General features: G+C 33.6%; 1 protein-coding gene across 1 annotated transcript; it reads right to left on the reverse strand.

Moving 5' to 3' along the window:
* Positions 1-13,519: 13,519 nt before the first annotated feature.
* LOC138331782 (putative cysteine protease YraA) lies at positions 13,520-22,787 on the reverse strand. The gene is made up of 3 exons (XM_069279546.1): positions 22,477-22,787; positions 17,415-17,529; positions 13,520-14,206 (listed from the first exon to the last, which is right to left on the reverse strand). The coding sequence occupies exons 1-3, from the start codon at positions 22,580-22,582 to the stop codon at positions 14,095-14,097; spliced, it is 333 nt and encodes a 110-aa protein (XP_069135647.1). The 5' UTR covers positions 22,583-22,787; the 3' UTR covers positions 13,520-14,094.
* Between the last annotated feature and the right edge of the window lie 1,259 nt (positions 22,788-24,046).

Here is a 24,046-nt window from a genome sequence, read left to right on the forward strand (position 1 = left end):
TACAAGAGGAGGCCATGTTATCAAGTTTTTATTTGTTTCATTCGGGTGATTATATTCGTCTTAATGCAAAGCATTTGAATGGAAATTAGGTCAATTCTTGTTCATTTTTATTTTCACAAGCACAACGACACGTACTCTCAAAAAGGCGTTTGGTTTTGTAGCCAACGTCGCTTCTAGAGAGGCAGTCGTGAAAAATATACTTTTGTATTAAAGATTACCTATCTTAAATGAGAGGACAGGAAACAGATTTTTTCATGAAATTAGAAAGATAAAATACGAGTATATTCTTTAAAGAGACTGTTTTTCGGCACATTGTAAGAATTAATACAAGACTCAAGAAATGCTACCACTACAGTCTGTAAGGTATCCCAGTATTGTGTTTTCATATTCCTTCTTCATATTCAGTTCTGTAAAACACCACATAGAATGATCATTATTGGATTCACCGAGACATACGTTTATGTGAGCTTAACAGAAACATTCATTCGAGGATAGTATTGACTGGAAAACCTACGGTTACCATGGAAACAGATACGCGTTATATATGTATAACTATATATAGTAAAGGACGATATCGCCATATATGAGCCTACCTAATGGCATTCTCTAGTTACAGTATTGATATTTGGACTACTGGGAGCCCGCGCCGTAATTTAGGAAATCTCTTTTATCTCTTCATCTGCGTTATTAAGCAATGAACACAGAACAAATGAGCAAACAAAGGTCTCTAATTGTCTCATCTTTGGTGTTTATAAAGCCTGGATCCTTACCGGAAAAAAGCACACGGTATTGAAATCTAACCAATATATCCTCAACTTTTGGAATCATGAATACATGTGGCGGATACGTACATGTGAGTTAGTACTCCGTTATGTTGCCAGTGTTACGGGGCCTGAAATCGATACTAGCTATATCTGGGAATCAATAGCAACGGCACTGAGCAAATATACGGTTACATTTACCCAGCAGAACTTAATTAATTGACGGTAGAATATCGCAATCACTTAATTACGTCCCCAAGTCTAAACGTCAGTTTGGCAATTTAGCTGTATTCCAAACTGCTTGAAAAGAAAAAAAAATGCTTGTTAATAAATGAATAACTAACATAATATTTAAAAAAAAGCAACATGACCGACTTAAATAAGTGAAAAACAGTTATAATTGGGGATGGGTGCTGTCATGCTTATCAAACTTACTATGCGTGTAGGATACAAAACAACATTTACTGCTTAGGTCATTTAGCTATGATCTACTGTTATATGGTAATACGGTAAAATCACATTTATAACTAACACGCTTGCAATGATTATTGTTATAGTGAAGTATCGTTCATTCCGGGTCCCAGGCAAGATTCATATAATTGGGGATTCGGGGTTACTTTATAGTACTGCCCGGTCACTAGGAATGGCTTGTGTGGGAGTGATATTGAGGGATCCAAATTAAACTAAATTCAAATCAATATTAACTGATTTAAATCAAGGAACTGTATATATTGAACTGATATGAATCAATTATAGAGATGTACATGTATGTATCCACAGGGAGAGGGCTTATATAGGCATAGCCTGCTGCCCAATCCCTTTTAAATCAAATGATTTAATAAAACTATTATGAAATGAAATAAAATTGGGGATGGGTGCTGTCATGATTATCAAACTAACTATACGTGTATGACACAAAACAACATTTACTGCTTAGGTAATTTACCAATGATCTACTGTTATATGGTAATAAAGTAAAATCACATTTATAACTAACATGCTTGCAATGATTATTGTTTTAGTGAAGTATTATTCATTCCGGGTCCAAGGCAAGATTCATATAAGGAATTCATAATACGTATATATATAGAATGTAATAACTATTTTAATTGATTGACTGATCGACACATTTAGAAAACGAATATCATATATTTAATACTTTGGCAAGTGTATTTGTAATTTGCAATATAAGATGAGAATAAAATGAATGTTCAATAGTTTGAAATTAATTTGTTGAATCATGATAGAGATAATGCAGGAGTTATCTTTCTTAGTATATCTTCATATATTTATAGTGATACAAAAGGGTTATAGTAAAACAGTCATCAAACACAATCATTTGTAATATTATGGATAATAGATACACTCCTTATAGAAATTGACATTCAAAACGTTACCATCATGACGTCACTTTCATATGTTGACGTTGATCTTGTCCATGACGTCACTTTCATATGTTGACGTTGATCTTGTCCAATGATCACCATCATAATGGCTATTCTGTATTTGCATATTACAGAGTTATGTGCCCTTGCGGGTAGGTATTGATTGTGACGTCATGCGTTTACGAGCGCAACGTCATACTTTTTTGAGAAAGCGACGTGAATTGCGCTCACAAAATTATCACGTCACAATGGATACCTACCCGCAAGGGAGCTAACTCTGTGATATGCAAAGACGGAATTCCGTATTATGGATTGCATTGTCTGCCTCTGATCGCATCACCGGTGGATAAGCCTAAAATTATCACATCACTTTATTATCAAGATTAAAGTGTCTTTTATTGAAATGTACTGTCTAGAGACCAGATACTATAGCGCATTATATAACGATTGTCTGCAAAACTCTAGCATATATAAATCATACATTTTATAAAAAGAGATGGTTCAATGCTTAAATAAAGTTTAGTCAATAAAAAAATGGAATAATATGAAATATACACAGACAAGTTATTCATGTCTTGTGCTGTAACTAACACACTAATACTTACGTTACAGACGTTATTGTGTATAGGTTAGGACGATGTTTCTCATTTATAGTTTAACTATTACTTTCACAATGATTTTTTATTTTTGACACATCAATAATAATTGCAGTGATATTTTATGTTCGAAGTCTATTATACTGTAGTTTCTGTCTGAAAATCATTTCAATTCAATTTCCAAATATGTTATTGACAAAAGATGGTAAATCACAATAGGATGGAACATCACACAGTCTATCTTAAGTCTTTTCTTTTTACAGGTGGCACAAATGAGTTGACATGAACATAATAGTGTGTGTCGGAAAATTATCTATAATCCATAATGTTACATATGACAGTGCTTGTTCATACTGTTACCCTGCTGTATATCATAAATAAATAAGTGTATAAAGTGAACTTAGTAATATGTGTGATATGGGGGATTCAAATTCGCTAGATTCGCGGGTTCATTAAAAACGCGATCTTAAATACCTATCGAAATTTATCAAAATCATGGTTTCACGTATCACAGCCTGTCATAAGAATGAGGCTTCAAAAGGTTAGAAGGATAATTCGAGAAGATAAACCTCCGCGAATAAGTTCAATACAATAAATCGCGAAATTGTGACACCCGCAAAACTTAGATAGTACTAACAGTAACTAACACCAATTGATTATATACATGTAACTGTATGTCAGTTATGGGCAGTGGGTGAATGAAAGATTGACTTGCTAGTTAATTGTTTGAATATTCATTACCATGATTTCTAAAATGCTTTACAGCATTATCATTACATAAAAAATATACAATCGACATGCCGTACCTGTTAACCCGTCAGGTACATCTTATGGACTTTACGTTGTAACTTCGGTATTTTTTAAGATGCCTCGCGGTTCCAGGGGTACTAAAGATATCTTCGCACCTTAAAAATATGTTTATACAGGTAGACTATAAATACGAAAGGCTAAGACATTGATTCATGTTGAAAAAATTCCAGCAGCCATACGTTATTATTGGAAAATGAAAATGGTGTCTAAAGAGGTCAATAAGAGTGTATCTCTAGTTACCACGATGATAACTTATTTTTACAAATGTACATTTCGTCAGTTATTGCCTTATAAAGTTGGAGCTGTACAAAGCACCAAGAACTGCACAGTTAAACATGCTGTTAGAAATAGTGTAAATGAGCACTTACTTCAAATACACGAGTGTAACACATGGCGAGATACTCTCGTGAACCATCGTGAACGAGGAATGCACAACAACCTTTAGACATCCGAATACTTAAACGAACTCCTACTACACACTGATCAACACAGAGAGTAACAGTTAAAGATGCTCCGCCGCCGACAGATTATAAATGATTCTCATCATTTGAACAACAATTGGTGTTTCATCATGTGTATATGTGTCTAATTAACACAAAAAATAATATAAATTATTTTATTTTGCTTTTGGTGCATGCGAAGTCAGAACTTCATTCTATATAAAACATAGTGCCACAGAATTTTTTCGGGATTTAATTAATTATTTTTTATATTTTTAACTTGAAGGTAAATTAGAAAACACAAACTTTTCAATGGTAATTATGGTGTAAAGTAAGTAACTTTTGTAACTGAAGAAAAATACTTAATCGTCTGCTCCTGTTTTTGATAGAGAAAAAATACCATTTGGCAGCAGTGGAGCATCTTTTAATACCTTAAAATAATTGTGATATATAATTTCTTCTTCGTGCTTTCTCTTACAGATATCTCGTTCCTGCATTCGACTCTCAGCAGTACTTATCACTGCCTTCCCAACATCTTTGTAAAATTAACTTTCTCCTTACATACCAATGTCCTCAGAGCAAAACCAATTTTTTTTTTTACCAAAACGCACATCACAACTTCTTTGAGTGTAGACACTCTCTTTCCTGTATTCCCTGTATCCTCTACACCTTCTCTCTTTCTTTCCTATAATGATATATTTCAATCGTTTAATTTCTTCTGTAGATGTAGTATTTATTTATTGAATTATTACGTATTGGGGTAGATTTTTCATTCATTCCAGACCATGACAATGTTTCATTTGCTGACTATATGGAATAATATAAGACTCTTTAATATGTAGATATAAAAGATAGGGATATTCCAACATAGGTCATAAAAAGTTGTAAAACCCGAGACTTACAGAGAGTTATACATTTTGTGATCCCAATGATGGAATACCCCTATCATTCATATCTATATAGAAGAGTATTTTTTCTCGCACCTCGACGTTAAATTGTAATTTACCTGACAACAATTTTCTTCTTTCTAAAGCAAAAGAAATATATTTACACAAATTATTAAATTCCTTTATAATTTGTGCATGCTGGGATTTCTGACAAAATCTTGTTTTTATAAATTTTAATCTTAAATACACCTTACATTTATAACGAAATGGAATTCATCTTCGATATCATCAACATAAAATGAACATATTCTCTTATTCCTAGGTATATTCACCACGATTGACACGTGGTGACTATCCACGTTTTCATCACCTTACATTTTGTGCGTGAGTAAAATTATAAGATTAATCCAACAGGAGGAAGTGTTGTGTTGTAGACTATAAAAAGATATGGCACACTATATGTCAATTGTTCAAAGGTCATGTGTTCAAAATAGGACATACAACTTCTTCATCTCAACCTCATGTTATCTCATTTCACAGAGTATAAAGGTCATTTTTTGGTTTGATTAGTTTAACCTCCTATTAACAGCCAGGGTCATTTAAGGACGTGCCAGGTTTGTTGGTGGAGGAAAGCCAGAGTATATACCCGGAGAAAAACCACCGACCAGCGGTCAGTACCTGGCAACTGCCCCACATGGATTCGAATTCGCGATCCAGAGGTGGAGGGCATGTGGCAATATGTCGGTACATCTAAACCACTCGGCCACTGCGGCCCCATATCTATATATATATAAAGGTCAAGATTTAGAATTATGATAAATAGATTATAGAATGTCAAGTTATATAATTATGTGATAAAAATATCATCGCGAAGTTTAATTTTTGCTCACTAAATTGAAAACTTCTAAGACTATTCTCATAAACTTTCATATGAAATGAGCCCTTATTTAAGGTCCAATATATAGAATGTAATTTTGAGTAATTGAATTGTATGAAATATGGCCTGTAACAATAGTATTTATTAGTGGGCTGTCTTTCTGTTTGTTTATTTGGGTATTTTTTATTATTAATTTCACGAGTGGGGATTATTTATGTTTTTTGCGTTCCTTCATTTCATTCTAGTTTTTTGTAATTACTTGGAGTTTCTTCATATAGAACCTTATATTTAAAAAAACTAACAATTATTTGTGCAATTTAAAAACGAAATTGCACTTTCATGTAAATATATTCTTGAGCAGTGTTGATATTCGTATTTTAAATTATACTTATCAACAAACAATGTCATCTGTGTAAATGCCATACTTGTATGCATCTATAAAATACCACATCATTAAGGCGTGTGCACAATTACCTATAACAGCGAAATATCAACATTAACAGAATAAAAACATCTAAAGATAATAGAATCATACTTCGTAATCAGAATTTGTAAAACAATGAATAACTTTTGTTAAAACTAATAGTGTTACTGGCAGTAAAAGACTAACAGAGTAAGTTGAACAAATTAGTCCGAGAAACTGCTGTGGTTACTTCAGGTTTTTTTCAAATACAAGTAACCAATTCCACTATTTCTTGTATGGAGGTGACATTTCAGGAGGTGAAGTAAGCAATTTTGGTATATTATCCTTTTTCTGCAAATCCTTTAAACTTAAAGCATAATAAATATTACATTCAAAACAATAAATAGTGTATATATGTTTGGAATATAAAAAAAACACTAAAAAATGCCAGTTTAACCTTAAACATACAATTTTCCATTTCAGAGAATTCGTCTCGAAGATGAATGTATTAAAAAGCCCAGTGCTTCCTATTTAGGTATAGCAAATATATTTTTGTTTTGATATCACATACTATTACTCATATTCATGTGTTCCTGTGCATGCCTTTCAATACAATATATCAAGATAATATGTATAGTAAAGAGAACTTTATTAATTTAGATTAATTCTAATCAAAATATTATAAATTCATTGAATAGATAGATACATGACCTTTTCTGATTAGACAAAATAATTCCTATTTTTTTATATTGATTTTAACATATTTAAAGACCGCTTGATCATTCTCTTGTAAGATATAATATTGAGCATATTTTGTACAACGAGATCGTCATGATTCAGCTTTCGTTGTTGTTTATTTTATTTCAAAATATTTTTATTAAATCATTTGATTTAATAGGGATTTGGCAGCAGGCTATGCCTATATAAGCCCTCTCCCTGTGGATACAATTACGAATATATGTAATTTTACAGACAATATTGAAATTAAATATATATCAAAGATACACTTGTAAGTAGTACTATGATAACACTCCAATAATGAGCAGGTAAAAAGCATGTTAATTAAGTATATATATATATATATATGATAAATTTAAAGAAAAACCCTTACGGACGAAATCTATAAGAAATAAAAATAATAACGACAGGCTAGTGAGCGCTTTCGCCCCATTCAAAGGAGCTCTTCAGACTGTTTATTGAAGACGAATATGTATATATGTATACTTATGTTTATAGTTCAAACGTGGATACTCAGTACAGCCAGATAATTATAAGTTGAAATTTATAATGGATTCATATCAGTTCAATATATACAGTTCCTTGATTTTAATCAGTTGATATTGATTTGAATTTTTATTTGAATTTGGATCCCTTTGTTGTTTATGGCTGCTATTAAACCATGAATATAACAAGAGGTCCAGATGGCCTGTAATTGATTGATATTACCAAACCACAATCTGGCGAATAAACTGGCGTAACTTTGTGTAGAGAATCTAGCCAGATTGGCAAATTAACCATGTTTGGCCTAGCATCTCAGGTCCCTCGATGTCAGTCTCACCATTTGTACACAAATGGCACATGCGTACTCGTTTTTAAAGAAGAAAAGGAGATAATCTGTTGATTACTGACGCCTAGCTTAAAGAGAGGCCAAAATGCTGCATTGACATAGCTACTTTTACATTTGTTAATGTAGATCAGATTTATTTTACGGTATTTCTACATCAGATAAAATAGAAATAAAATTAAAAAAAAATATATATATATTCCTGAGTTCAACATTAAATGTATAATTTTTTCATTTCAAAATATTTCATTTATCTAAGGCGATTGCATTTAAAAGTCTAACAGAGAGTTTGTTTATTTACAAAATATTAAGTTTTTGAATATTCATTTTTGACACATCCCTTTTACGTAATTGATAACGTAGAACACACGCTCATTAGCGAATAAGACGTCTTTATCAAAGTATCATCGACATGTATTTTTTGTATGAAATAATTTGCAGCATATTTTATACCATAAAGTTGTCATGATGAAGTTTTCGTTTGTGTTTTGTGACTGCTGTAAAAACCAAGGATATAAAAAGAGGCCTAGGTGGCATATATCGATCAGATGGTTTAATTTTGTGATATTACCGAACCCCTATCTCGCGTAGCCGACATAACGGTATATTGCAGTTATAAACTTGAATTTACGCTGTGTCATTCAAAACAAAACATATCAAGTTGATATGTACAATTTATAGACAAACGTTTAACGAAATGACAAAAATAACTACGTTTGGCCTCGTTTCTCAGGTACCCTGGGTCGGTACCACCATTTGAACACCCTTGCTACATGTGAACTGGTGTTTAAAGAAGATATGATGCTGATTATTGACGCTTAGGTTAACATACGGAGGTGTTGAAAGATTATAGCTTTGTCTTTGTTGATAAAGATCAGATTTATTATGTGGTATTTCGATATTAAGTTTTGTTAATTGTGTTGAAAGATTATAGCGAAAAGAAAATGAATCATACATTCTTTATAATCAACATTGGTAAAAAAAAATAGTTCAAACTTTCATTGATATAGAGATTCATAACTACAAAGCAGACTAAACAGACTAACAGATTGCAAGTAAACTAAAGTTAAATATATCGAAGTTTGTACAAATATGTCCGATAAATTACTGTTATTTGTTCTCCAAAGAAACTATACACTCTACTTGTTTGGAGGCGACATTTCATATGGTGAAATTTTTAATGACATATCCCTTTCCTCCAAATATATTTTAGTTCTTATTTTACTCAAGGTGGACGTAGTATCAATGTTAACATTAAAATATTTAATTGTGTATAAATGTTTCAAATTAAAAATGAAATAAAATGAAAACCAAAAAGACATTGATTCCCGAGTTCAACTTTAAAGATGAATGGTATTAAAACAGGATCCGACGAATTTGTAATTTTTCTACAAAAGTTACTGATATACATCATTACCATCATTGCATACCATACTATATTTATATAGTATATAGGGGTATTCTTTATATATTTATACTAATATGTTATTAACAGAACGTCAAACTCCTGTAATCCGGATTACGTGAAAAGTAAACAGAACCTTATCCATGTGGTTTAATAGATAGAAAGTTTACTGATTAAAACAAATAATATTGAATATTCATTTTTGACATATTCTTATTTGCGTATTCAATTACACCATGCGTGCTAATTTTACGAATAAGATATGTTTATCAGATTACTATCGCCATTTTTCTTTAATAAAAAAAAACAATTTTCAGCATCTAGTACCATGAAATTGTCATGAATTTTAATTTACATGACGTTGTGCATTCACAGGAAAGCATACCAAGATGATATGTACATATGATATACGTGATATCCATTCATATCTTTCAGATAAGAAGTCTGGCAAAAAAACCAACGTTTGGCTTTGCAACCTAGGTCCCCACCATTGGTACATGTGTTTAAAGAAGAAGATCAGATTCTGATTATTGACGCTTATGTATTATAGAGAGGCCGTAACTATTGGTTCATCATATACAGAGTACATCAAATAAAGTCTCGTAACGATCAAATCAAACACATGAGGCTGCGACAGAATTCACGTTTTAACTCAAAAGAAATCAAAATGTCACATTGGTCTATTTACCTCTGTATTTGTTGAGATGAAAATGTAATTGTATTGTGTCTGAACTATCAATCATTTACAGGGAATGCTACAAAAGGAAACGTTCAATATGTATTTAAAAAATTAGTTTGCGTCCGAAATACGTTTTTCAAAAATCTTGAAATTTCACTGGGCTGTTTACTGAGGTGAAATTGTGGGGACCGCAATGCACCCTGGGAGAGATTGGCTTTGACCAAGATGGCGGACAGGCTGTTGTGAGCGATGATGGAAGTAAATGTTGCTTTTCTACCGAAGACAGATAACTCATGTTCTAATATTAATATAATTTTAATCTTCATGAAGCTTAATCCCGTTTTATAGAAACACAGTTTTCTGTCACAATTCTTATGTTGTACTTTTAATGTAACAACGCGGTGTGGAAATGAAGATAACCGAGGTGTCGCTAGACATATTTCTGTTACGATGACATAATAACGGGTCTCATGTGATGGTGATGTACTAAACCCATTATAGTATTCCATTCCTCAACAATATATTAAGGCAATAATGCCCTCTCAACCAGGCCATGATAGATAATATTTATTTTTAGCACATTTAATTACGCGGAGCACGCGCATTCATGAATAAGAAGAGTTCATCAAATTAGCATCGCCATGTATTCTTATGTTAGAAATGACTTTCAGTATATGTATACCTTGAAATTGTCATGATGTTGCTTCAGTTGCTTTTATAGCTGCTATTAAACTACGAGTAAAAAGGCCTAGATAGTATTATCGCTTAACTGATTTACGTTTGATAATAACAAACCCATATCTGGCGTAGAAGCCGATAATTATATTATATATTGGAGTTATAAATTTTAGTTTGCATGGCGTTGAGTTATATAAAAGAACGCATATCAACTTAATACATGTATGTACATTCTGTATGATGTAAATCATTTATTTCGTTCAGAGAAGTCTAGTCAAAGGATCACATTTACCACGTTTGGCCTTGCAACTCCGGTACCAAGAGGTTAGCCCCATAATTAGAACACCATTGGTGCATTTGTACTCGTGTTTAAAGAAGATCATATGCTGACTATGAATGCCTAGTAAACAAAGAGAGGTCATAAATATTGGGTCATCACTGATACAGAGTATATCTTATGAGGTTGCTGAAAGATCAAATCAAACACACGAGGTTGCGGGTAGGATTCACGTTTTAACCCAAACGAAATCAAAATGCTTTATTGGCCTTTTTACCAACGTAATTGTAAGTGAAAAAAATAATTAACAATGAAAGCAATTTTTCTTTTCTTCCGTGAAATATTTACATTTGGCACTGCAGTGTAATAAATTATAAAATTTCCGAAATATTAAAAATGATTTTTAAAATATTAAATATTTTTATCAATTTTTCAAAATATAATGACAAGCTAAAAATATTCATAAAGTACCTGGGATTTGTCGTCTGCTCAAAGTGGACATGTCTTCAAGTGACTCAGAGTTTGAGATGGAAATTGAGCTACCCGTGAATAATTTTCATATCAATTTACAAGCAGATCTTCTTGCTGACCTCACTGCTAGCGATGAAGAACATGTACTTAATATGGAATCAGAAGAAATTGAAATTTTACAGAAGCAACGGCAAGTTCAGTCGCAAATCTAGTGTAATGTAGTTATCATTCAAATCCTAGGTTATTTAATCAGTTTTGCCGTCGTTAAAATAATTCGGTTTAAGATTTTGTGCATCTCTTAATTTTGGTTACAATCCATGTAGAACTCGATGACTAGTAGCGACTTAAAGGATTCACCTCTATTTCCCTTACTGGGCCCGCCAGTCCTGCCCCCGGGAGTTAGAGCTAAAATTTTAACAAGAGGCCCATGGGCCTTAACGGTCACCTGAGTTAAAATACATAATGAAACAAATAATGAAACAAATTAAAGACATATAAACACTATATGCTGGGCCTTGAAGTTGGTCAGTGATTTATAAATTTGACCTTTTTAGACTATGAAGAGTATTTGCTTCCATCAAACCTGTGAACTTAGAGGTATTTTTTGAAATTTTAATCAATTTTACCCTGTTTGGTCCTGCCCCTCTGGTCCCCCAGGGGGTCATCGAGGACGGATATGGATGTTAAAATGCTATATCTTAGGCTAATAATTCTAATCAAGTTTGACTAATTTCCTACGAAAATTGGGCAAATAATGTTCACAAATATGTTTTTCCTATATAAACTAAAGTAAACTTGACCCCTCCCCAGGGGGTAACGTGAGACCCCAAGATCATATAATTCACAGTTTTAATAAAACACCTGAAGACCTTTCCATCTATAATTATTTGACTCTACTATATCCAGAATTTTAGAAATTTTTTGAAGTTTTAGCCTATTTGACCCTTTTTAGCCCCCACCCCCTGCCCCCAGGGGGTCGGCCAGGACCAATGTGGATATGATGTTAAAATGCTATCTCAGGCTAATAATTCTAACCAAGTTTGACTCATTTCCTATGAAAATTGAGCAAAAAATGCTCATTAATGTGTTTTTCCTATATAAACTATAGTAAACTTGACCCCTCCCCAAGGGGAAACAGGAGACCCCAGGGTCATATAATTTACAATTTTTATAAATGAACTTTAAGACCTTTTCATATCTATAAAGTGTATTTGATTATACCATTTCCAGAATTTCAAAAGAATATTTTTGAAGTTTTAGCCGATTTGACCTTTTTTGGCCCCGCCCCTCTGCCCCCAGGGGGTCGGCCTGGACCAATATGGATATGATATTAAAATGCTATCTCAGGCTAATAATTCTAACCAAGTTTGACTCGTTTCCAATGAAAATTGAGCAAAAAATGCTCATAAATGTGTTTTCCCTATATAAACTATAGTAAACTTGACCCCCTCCCCTGGGAGAAACGTGAGACCCCAGGGTCATATAATTCACAATTTTTGTAAAGGACCTTAAGACCTTTCTATTTATGAAAAGTATTTGATTCTACCAAATCCAGAATTTCAGAAGAAGATTTTTGAAGTTTTAGCCTATTTGACCCCTTTTGACCCCGCCCCTAAGGCCCCTGGGGGTCAGTTATAGAAAATTTGTTAATAGGATTAAATGGCCATCTCATACTGATAATTCTGACAACATTTGACTCATTTCCTATTACAAATGACCAAATAATGCGCAAAAATGTGTTTTCTCAATATAAAGTATAGTAAACTTAACCCCCTCCCCAGGGGGAAACTAGAGACCCCAGGGTCATATAATTCACAATTTTTGTAAAGGACCTTAAGACCTTTCTATCTATGAAGAGTATTTGATTCTACCACATCTGTGAGTAGAGAAGAAGATTTTTGAAATTTTACTCAATTTTACCCCTTTTGGCCCCTCCTACAGCCCCCTGGGGGGTGGGGACCATATAATTCACAATTTTGATTGGCCTTATGCCTTAGAAGGTTTGTGCAAAATTTCATGGAAAGAGAAGAAGTCGAAAATGTAAATTGTTTACGGACATACGACGGACGACGGACGACGGACGACGCACGACGACGGACAAAAGGCGATTAGAATAGGTCACTTGAGACTTCGTCTCAGGTGACCTAAAAAGCTCAGTTTCCCTTCTCCAAAGGATGTTTTTGACCAAATGTGATTACAATTCATGCAGAATTTTAAAACTAGTATAGATTTAAAGGAAATGTTCACCGGCCCTTTGGGCCAAGTGAGGTAAGAACAACAAAAACATCTTTGTGAAATATTTAATTGTGAAGTTATACATTATAATGCAGATTGTAAATCATATTTCGTTTCCGCTAACAATAAATTAGTTTTGTTAACAGTCTTTTCAGTACTCCTGAGTTATTTCCCTTTTTAAGATTATCTTGATGGATATAATCTTGAGCGACATTTCAACCGCGTTAATATTTCTGAATAGTCAAATCTTTCATGCCAACTGGGAAATCCCTATCTACTTGACACATCATAGCTTTGTTATTTCCCTCCTATTCTCAAAATAAAATACTAAAATAGCAGATGTTGTATCCTTGGGTTTTAAACAGAAATATCCCAAACTCAAAACAGGTGACAAATTAGTCAATGATGGAAGAATGTACGTTACTTTTGAGATTGAGAAAGTTATGTCGTTTAACATCTCCAAACTTAATGACATTCCTCCAAAATGATGTAACCATTAGTTCCAGCTTCCAGGGGATAACTCTGGACGATTGAAAGACTCAAAATGCTGATTAGCGACGTTAGTCCTATGGAATGCAGATGAGTAGTATATGGACCACTAGAGACATCCAGGCAACAGCTGACGTCTACTTCTTCAGTTGACTTATGATAGCTTTACAGAACTCCGGTAAATCCTTCGGATGGCGAGACGTTATCATATTGCCATCCACTACAACTGGCGAGTCCTCGTAAAGTGCCCTACAATATAATGCAGGTCTTTAAAGTTTATCATTACAATCTATTGACAATCAGATCAAATGGCATTGTGTTGTAGACATGTTGCATTCTGTGTCGAAAGTAAATAACCATACTACACACTCGAATAAACATTTACGACTCCATGTATTACTGTCACAGTAAACATTGATGTAAGGCATGTCTTGTATCAGGCGCTAGTGTGCAAAACGATATTTAACCACAAAGGGAACTGGAATGATTGCATTAGATTCCTGTAGAATTAAAATGTAAACGGAGGTTTCGATATAATGAAAATGACGTAGCTTGAGTACGATTAGTCCCATTTTCTGGTTACTGTGACGACGTCATATTTTAATAAATGTACATTTTGTATATGACGTCACAATGACCAGACATTGGTACTTAATGTTCATATCTGACGATATATTACTTACGTCGAATGACATTAATGTATTCATTCTTAATTTATTTTGGGTTTATGAAGTCATAGACAAAAACCGGACCGGAAAGACATTTTGTGCGTCTTTGAAAAAGAATGCTCGTCCATTTTTCGTCTATGACTTCATAACACCGAATAATAATGAGAATAATGCTTACAATTTCATTTGAATGATTCAGTTAAATACTAACAAGGACATAGTCATTCAGATCCCCCGCCAATGGAGATATCAAAGCTGAAGTAAGTTTGATTGTGGAGACTTATGTGTATGAAAAAAAAAACCAGAAAAAAGGAAGTTGAGCTAAAGAAAAATGGAGTATAATTAAAGTAGAGCGGGGCTGCAATTGTTGAATCAGGTATACAGCCTTGACATTTATATTAGACTATATACACAAAGATGGGTGGAGTTTTGCACAGTAACATTTACCATTTACCATGATATTTTCAGCAATGTTTCCATGGTAACGGAAAAAGTGCAAAAAATGAAAACGTAAAAATAGCAAAAGGTACTACTAGACCATAAAAAGAATGTGTCTATGAAGTTTCGTGGCAATATCTCTGCTGGTTTTAGAGTTATGCTCCGGAAATGAAACCGGCTACAAAAATATGATATTTTCAGCAATGTTTCTATGGTTACAGAAAAAAGCACAAAAAGTGAAAACCTAAAAAATAGCAAAAGGCACTACTAGACCATAAGAACAATGTGTCTGAAGTTTCATGGAAATATCTCTGCTGGTTTTAGAGTTGTGCTCCGGAAACGATTCTTACACATAAATCTGCCATTTTCAGCAATGTTTCCATGGTTACAGAAAAAAGTACAAAAAGTGAAAACCTTAAAATAGCAAAAGGCACTACTAGATCATAAGACTAATGTGCCTATGGAGTTCCGTGCATATATCTCAACCGGTTTTCCAGTTATGCTACGGAAACTAACCTGGTACAAAAATATATTTTCAGCAATGTTTCCATGGTTACGGAAAAAATGCAAAAAATGAAAACCTAAAAATAGCAAAAGGTACTACTAGACCATAAGAACAATGTGTCTATGAAGTTTCATGGAAATATCTCTGCTGGTTTTAGAGTTGTGCTCCGGAAATGATTCTTACACAAAAATCTGCCATTTTCAGCAATGTTTCCATGGTTACAGAAAAAATTACAAAAAGTGAAAACCTTAAAATAGCAAAAGGCACTACAAGACCATAAGAACAATGTTTCTATGAAGTTTCGTGGAAATATCTCTTCTGGTTTTAGAGTTATGCTCCGGAAACGAACCTGGTACAAAAATATGATATTTTCAACAATGTTTCCATGGTTACGGAAAAAATGCAAAAAATGAAAACCTAAAAATAGCAAAAGGCACTACTAGACCATAAGACCAATGTGTGTATGAAGTTTCGAGGAAATATCTCTACTGGTTTTAGAGTTATGCTCCGGAAACCATTCATACGGACGGACGTACAGACGGACGGACGGACGGAACCCATTTGTATATCCCCCGCCTAATAATTAGGCAATGATTGTCTTGCTTTTACATATTGTGATAATAAAACAAATTCAGATGTGGCGAATTGATATCTATATTAGACTTTGGCAAATGACTGTGCCACTAAAAGACTAATTAGGCATGGAATTTCTTGCTTTTACTTTTTTTTTACAATATAACAAATTCAGATGTGGCGCATTGATATCTTAGCCCATAGTTGTGCTTGGCCAATGAATATGCCACTTTTAAAATTTTCTGCGATAACGTTCTTGTCTATGACGTCAAAATACTCGACATACACATCTTTCAGTCTATGCAAATATAACCTCAAAATTCAATTGAAATAAGTGTAACATATGAAATTAATTTATTAGTCTATAGCTTCAATATGTTCTACCAAAGTGTATCAGAAAAGTAAAGCTCATAATTAGGTATTACTAGCGACAACGACCTATTAAATTATCATCAAGTGAATTAATGTCAATAGCATTGAGAAGTTATCTGGTCCCCTTACTATCAATATGCGTAATCATTTTCCGAGGTCAAAACAATACATGTTTTTATCTTACAGTAAATAATTTCTTGTCTGGTTCAAAAACCTATGAACCCTTGGATGTTTACACTTGTCCTCTATATCGACCGACAGGCAGGATAGGTAAAAATATCAACTCTATGTTTAGTTAGGCAATCACGTGATATTTTATCTAATTTTAAATATTATTTTGATTGAGCGATGAAAGGGTATAGATGACTATGAGGTGAACTTAGGTATTCAATATATATATATCTAATATATTTTATACGCGTGTATGGGTTTTCAAGATAACGTTTGTCCCTCTTCGGATGTGATGAGAATCTGATTAGAACGGGCCATCAAATTTGTATTCTTCAGTTTTATCCTCCGCCAACAAATTTCCTTTGTTGTGATGCGTTTTGAAGTTAAATACAAATTTGATATCGCAGTATCAGTTATTAAAAGATACATATCACCATAAGAATTATTTCAAACCAACAATAAACCTATATGGTAACATCTATAAACATTTATCTAATTGTTGATATTGTAATGTATGTTTATTTTACAAATATGATATTAAATACGCTCATAACATATAAAGTTCATACACAAACAGAATGAAATATGTCCGAGGAAAACGAAAAGTGAGTGCACAATCTTTACGCTAATCTTTTCCTGGCTAGTACGTTGCCTGATCACGCGTAGCTAGGAAGAAACGAAGTCATGAACTGATTATATATTTGACATCTTGACTTATTGATATTCTTACCCGGCATTTTCAACGTCATCTTTGATAGCTACGAAGCATGTAACTTTCTTGTCTTTTAGTATTTTTGCAGAACAGAACATCCAGGCGCCATGACAAATCGCAGCAATCGGCTTTCCTGTACAACAAAAGAAACATTTTTACAGCGTTATGTACAGACGATATGTTTAGTTGTATAGTTGCTTTTAGTCGTGGGATAAAATTGTGGCCAGGTTAACTACTGTGGACTGAAACACCCGTGAATACAATAGAACGTATAACTATATATAACCTAGTTTAAATAAAAAATAAAAGCTTGTAGTACAGTTTGTCTATATTATATATGTATAATATATGTATCGTTGACGCTGTCTCGAGTGTCGAGTATGGGCCACTAACCAATATTTCATACTTTTAGTTAAACTGGCAAGAAAGTAAACAAATGTCTGTCATTTAATTGAAGAATACTGCGAATCTTCGAATCGTAATATCACTGGGTGTGATGATACAGATACCTTGGTTACAATATACAGACAGATTAGTGTTACACTAATATCATCTAAAATACTTCTCATAACGTTGATCGGTAGTGCTATAAATCATTATAATGATATATGTTCTGTAAACCAATCCTTTTTTCTATTCGTTTTCCTTCACACGATTTAAAGGCATACAGAAATCACCAGTTTAAACAAAGTCTTAAACCTAACCATTTTCATCCATGGATACTGGATATCATCAAAGTACTGAAAGTACTGAGAGCTTAAGGCAAGTGAAGAAAGTTAATTTGCAGGTATTCACACGAGTAGACATAACAAACAAGTGTTAGCTTCCCAAAAAGCTAAGAAGGCTACCATACAGTATTGTTTATTAGGAAGCATTTTCACAGTTACCTAGGGTAGCTGCCATAGTTCTTATTCTCATTATTGAATAATGATAATTCAAATGCTTTCGCATTCAATGTAAAAGATTATCAACTTCATGATATTCATGAAAGGGCCACTAGGCTACCTTTCCGATACAAAAAAAAAATAAAAAAATTTTTATAACAATTATAACATAATAAATTGAAGTTTTGCCGTGTGGCGCAGAAATGGACAACTAACATAATACGACCTGCGATATGAAACTTAACCTTTTATTTATTTCAATAAAGTTGTTCATAAGGTGAAGAGGGCCTTTTTCTTATGCTAACAAGTTTTCCGTCAAATATACACTATACTGATATACATTTACATGTACATGTACTTGGACAAGTTGGTGAAATACATAGTATACAAGCATAACTTTTCAGTTAAAACTGTACTTTAATTGAGCGCATACTGTTCCACAAATATCCCCTAAGTAAAGCCTAACTTTGTTTCAGCATCTTCCATGTACGGACAGTTTTTACAAGTACAATTTTTGTAGGTCATGACAATCTAGCGTACAGTATCAGTTCGGCTATATCTAGATGCTCCACGCGCTCCCGGCAATGTTTCTATTCAGTACGTGTAGCGACGCCTTGTGTGATTTCTGAGAATAATGTCCAACAACCAGAAAAAACATTCTGACTTCTCTGGGTTTATCTAATGATAATTTGTTTGCAATGATTTCCCCACTGGTATCCCTTACACACATGAAATCTTCAACAACAAGTAACCAATTATTTGTTTGTCCTGCAGGTAGGGCGTTAGAATTGTACCTGCTGCCCCTATTGCATGATCGTAAAAGGCAACTAAATTTAGGATCTTATCTTTTCTATTCTTCCTATCTTACTTTATCTTTCCTAATGCCTCCCTTGGCACCGCCTCACTTTTGGCCTTGAGATGAGCGTTCGCCCCTGTGAGGAAGGCTCTGGGTTCTCTCCCCTGGCTGAGACAGACCAAAGTCTATAAAAGTGGTAGTTTCTGCTCCGGGGAGTGGAACGACTGGTTCGCCCGTTGTCAGTATAATGTAACCGGGTGGGGTGTGTTGCTTGGTGTCTTCAGTTGCATGCTTCAGTGGTATAGCACTATAAAAAGGGCAACAGTTCCACTATGCAAGAAGACACAACATGAATATACTGCAGTCTCCCAAGACATGCACCTCGCACATAATACACGCAACACACCGCATACATGGAAGGCCGTCCTTACATGACCATAGCTGTTAATAGGACGTTAAAATAATCAAACAAACAACACATGTAAATCATTTGGGCCAGCCAATCAAAGTGAACAGACTACTTATAACAATGTGAAATCCCAACAACATGGCAGGCAAAGCAACCAATTATAATAGGATGGTAGCAATAATGAAAATCACTGGAACCTACAACTTAAAAAATGTGTTCCTATCCAAATAATCTCCCCAGAGAGAAGTAACATTAATTATTGTCAATTAAGCTATTATTTGATTATTGATCTTATGTGTATGATACAAATGATATTGCTTTTCACAAGTTTCATGGCTTTTATCTTAAATGTTGTTTACAGATAGCATTGATAAGGAACTATATGCAATATCTAAAATTTACATGTAAAACTTTCTGGATGAATTCAGTGGTATAGATCAACTACAGAAGGAAAGGCAGAGTTATCAAGACAGGAAATTAAATGCAAGTAATAACAAAAGGATCATGGGTCGTAATGATCATCTGACTATTGGCACAATAAAACATTTAAAAAATAGTAATGGCAAATAATTAAGGCAATAAAAAGAAATCTTTAATTTGATTATTTGACCTTGAATGAAGGTCAAGGTCATTCATTTGAACAAACTTGGTAGCCCTTCATCCTAGCATGTCACAGACCAAATATCAGGTCTCTAGGCCTCTTAGTTATTCACAACAAGTCGTTTTAAATATTTACCGTGTATGCCTATTTGGTTCCTGTGACCTAAAATGGCAGTCAAGGTCATTGAACGTTGTAGCCTTTCATCCTAGCATGTCACTGGCCCAATATCAGTTCTCTGGGCCTCTTAGTTATTTGCAAGATGTTATAAAAATATTTTAGACTATTTGACCCCTGTGACCTTAAATGGCGACCAAGGTCATTCATTTGAATAACCTGGTAGCCCTTCATTCCAGTATGTCACAAGCCCAATGTCAGTTCTCTAGGCCTCTTAGTTATTCCCAAAAAGTTGTTTAAAGTTATAGCTTTTTGACTCCTGTGACACTGAACGGCAGTCAAGGTCATTCATTTGAACAAACTTGGAAGCCTTTTATCTCATCATATCTTTAAACCTTTTTAACCTTTTTTACCCCTGTGACATTGAATGTAGATCAAGGTAAATCATTTGAACAAACTCGGTAGCCCTTCTTCTTAGCATGCTGCAAATATCAGTACCCTGGGCCTTTCCGATATTGAGAAGTCGTTTGAGTGAAAAATTTATGCAAGACGAAGGAAGGTGCATGATGACTTTAGGTTAGTGCTGTGTATCGCAAGGTATCTGACGATGCAATACATATCATGATACAGGGTTCACGATACGATACATATCACGATATTTTAATAGACACATCGAATGTCATGATGTTGTTGTAAATGTGTTGTTAGGTTGGTTGTATTTCCGGAAAATTTTATTTTTTGCTTACACTCACTACAATAGACGCGAGTTTTATAGACAGAAACTTAATAAGACCAGCAAGTGGACTTAAAGGTTACAGATTATGATTCCACAATTTTGTTACAAACAAACGTTCGACTGACATTGACCAAGGGAGATAATCCAATGTTCAATTTTTATTTTTAGGTATCGCGATACAAATAAATTGTACACGATACATTGATGCACCACGTGCATCAAGGGATGCAATACATTGATGCATCCATGTGAATCGTAAAATATCTACTATAGGTCATCCTTACCCTTCAGGTCAGATGATCCAAGGGTTAATTGTCCTATAAAGAATTGGTTGCTGCATCAAAATCCAAAGTGAACAGCGTTTAATTATATTTATTCAAAAATACTTGAATAAAATAACATAGCATAACATTACAAAACATTATTTTTATTTTACTCTTTAGTGATACATGTCCATCTGAATGTATGCATTTTTATATGTTTTTACATACACCGTACCGTAAATCTGTTCAATTGCAAATTTACTTGAAACCTGCAGTCCACTAATTATGTCATGTTCTTCATTAGATGTTTTGCAACACTACGGTCCATTGGACAGAATTGTAACCCTAGATTTGACGACAAAGTTGTCTAGAGCTTTATATATCTGCCATTGCAGCTAGTTAATATATGCCCGGTATTATTTCACTGCTTCTTGATAATCTCAATTCTTCAACATTTTGAGTCTGCTGTGAATGAACAGCAAATATTGGGTCCTGTTATTTTAGAATTTAACAAAATATGCAATAATTTCAATAAAAAATTATGTTAGAGTCCTCTAACATAAACTTAAACAAGAATTTTGTTTAGTTCAAGTCAGTTGTGGAATCTTGTATACAAGTAATTTGAGTTAATATATTAGCATCATTTTTAATCTTTTTATTTTTAATTTTCATCAATATTTTAAGCTCATGTTTCCAGTTTTTAAATCAGAGATAATAATTGTCTTAATAAAATCTAGCCTTATTACACTTGTCTCTTAAACTTCATATATACACATGTATATTATGTACATATATACATGTACAAATGTATTGTGTATGCATGATTGTATCTCTATCTTGATTAGCTACTGTTGTAGCGGAAAAGATATCACCTTTTGACTGAAAGTCAGTCAGAAGGTGATATCTTTTCCGCTACAACAGTAGCTATATATTGATTACATCAATATGCTAATTCATTGTCATGTATGTTACACACTATACAAAATCCTACATACCGTTCTGTTTTGTGATGTGACACTCCATTACCACGGTATCCATATGGACAATTTGGCAAATTAAATCTGTTACACCTACTGATTTAATGCATTAAATCGTATGTCATAAAATTAGAAAATAATGCTAGCAGTTAATTTTTGTCAACTTCGACTTTGAAAAAGAAACTGCTCCAAAATTTAAAGTAATGTTCTTGTTCTTGTAATAAAATAAAACATCTATATCACATGTTAGCAGTTTTATTTACTGTAGACAGGTATAAGCAAAACGAAATAAACACTTACGATTTTTGCTGTTTCTGTGTCCAAATACAAATAGAATGTTGTAGGCTTTGATTATTGTCACAATTAAGGGCCTTCCCGGCCGGGCATCCGTCAAAATAGGAAACATACTGATACTGAGTGATAGATGTCTGTGTAAACGTAAAATTCAGTAACAAGAAGTACAAAATAGCACTCTTTTGTTCTGTTTTACTCACAAAGGATGACACTTCATCTGCTAACGACATGTTCACAAGCAACATTGTTGCAATTCTTATTTCCCATGATCGGAGAAGTGATCATGAATGGCGCACATGTTTACTTTCACTATCGGTATGCTGTAAGTGATAACACCAGAGGCTATCCGAATGAAGACTACGTCACTCTTTTGTACTTCCTGTTGCGCATGTGCGGTAAAACAATATCTGTCACGGACATTCTGGGCTATGTCAGCTTGTTACATTACGATTGTATGATGTTACCGATTGATATTAAATTGATATACCAATGCCATTTGCAGTGTTGGAGAATAAATCTCTCACATTTCATTATGCTTACATTGAAATTTGCTCCATTTGAAGATCGCCCCAAACAACATCGGTAAAATGTACCACTAAGCTAACTCACGAAGTTGATACGTTCACACAGGAATACGTTCAAATAGGAATGCATGTCGACTACCTAGGTACGGATCGGATACTTAAATTGGGGTACACGAGGACAAAATTTAGTACCCATACCAGCCCTACTTATACATACTTAAATCCTGTCAATTCCTTTAATTAGTGTTATCTAAACTAGAAGTTCATCATATACGCAAATGATTGGCGAGAATATAGGTCATCGATCGCTATCATTCATGTAAATTATTCTCACTATTTTTCATTAATAGACAATGATATTATTATAGCTTTGGACACATTTTTGAAGCTATAACACTTAAGGAAATACTACAGGTTTTTTTCATGCAATCATAATTACACTATGACAGCATATTTGCTTTAGAAAGCGGATTTTTTGGACCCGAGTTGTAGTACTTTTTCACGCTAGGTGGTGTCGTAGTCGAAAGGGTATTTCCGGTATTTCCGGTTGTAGAGGCAATACCAATACGCTGAAAGGCTTATAGCCTTAAGCGTAAATATACGGAATTCCATGGATATTGGATATAAATATACGGAATTCCATGGATATTGGATATAAATATACGGATTTCCATGGATACTGGATATAAATATACGGATTTTCATTGATATTTGATATAAATATACGGATTTCCATGGATACTGGATATAAATATACGGATTTTCATTGATATTTGATAGAAATATACGGATTTCCATGGATATTGGATATAACATACGGATTTCCGTGGATACTGGATATAAATATATGGATTTACAGCAGATGTTCGGAAAGCTTAAACAGCGTAAAACGTCTTTAGTCTTAAAATGCGAAATGAAATCATCATGCAAATGATTTTTTTCCCTTTTAAATCCTGTAAAACAACCGATATTATATACAGTATCTTAGTGAATTCAACTATAGTTTAGATAATTGTTTGTTAGATAGTGATAAAATATATGTGCTATTTCAT

This window comes from Argopecten irradians, chromosome 9 (assembly GCF_041381155.1).
Source record: "Argopecten irradians isolate NY chromosome 9, Ai_NY, whole genome shotgun sequence".
NCBI classification, from domain to species: Eukaryota; Metazoa; Mollusca; class Bivalvia; order Pectinida; family Pectinidae; genus Argopecten; species Argopecten irradians.

Excerpts from the sequence above, each read along its gene's own strand:
- LOC138331782 (XM_069279546.1), bottom strand. The coding sequence starts at position 22,582 with ATGTTTCCTATTTTGACGGATGCCCGGCCGGGAAGGCCCTTAATTGTG. Across the intron at positions 17,530-22,476 it reads ACACAGAAACAGCAAAAATC|GAAAGCCGATTGCTGCGATT; the intron begins GTAAGTGTTTAT and ends TTTGTTGTACAG. Across the intron at positions 14,207-17,414 it reads GATGACGTTGAAAATGCCGG|GGCACTTTACGAGGACTCGC; the intron begins GTAAGAATATCA and ends ATTATATTGTAG.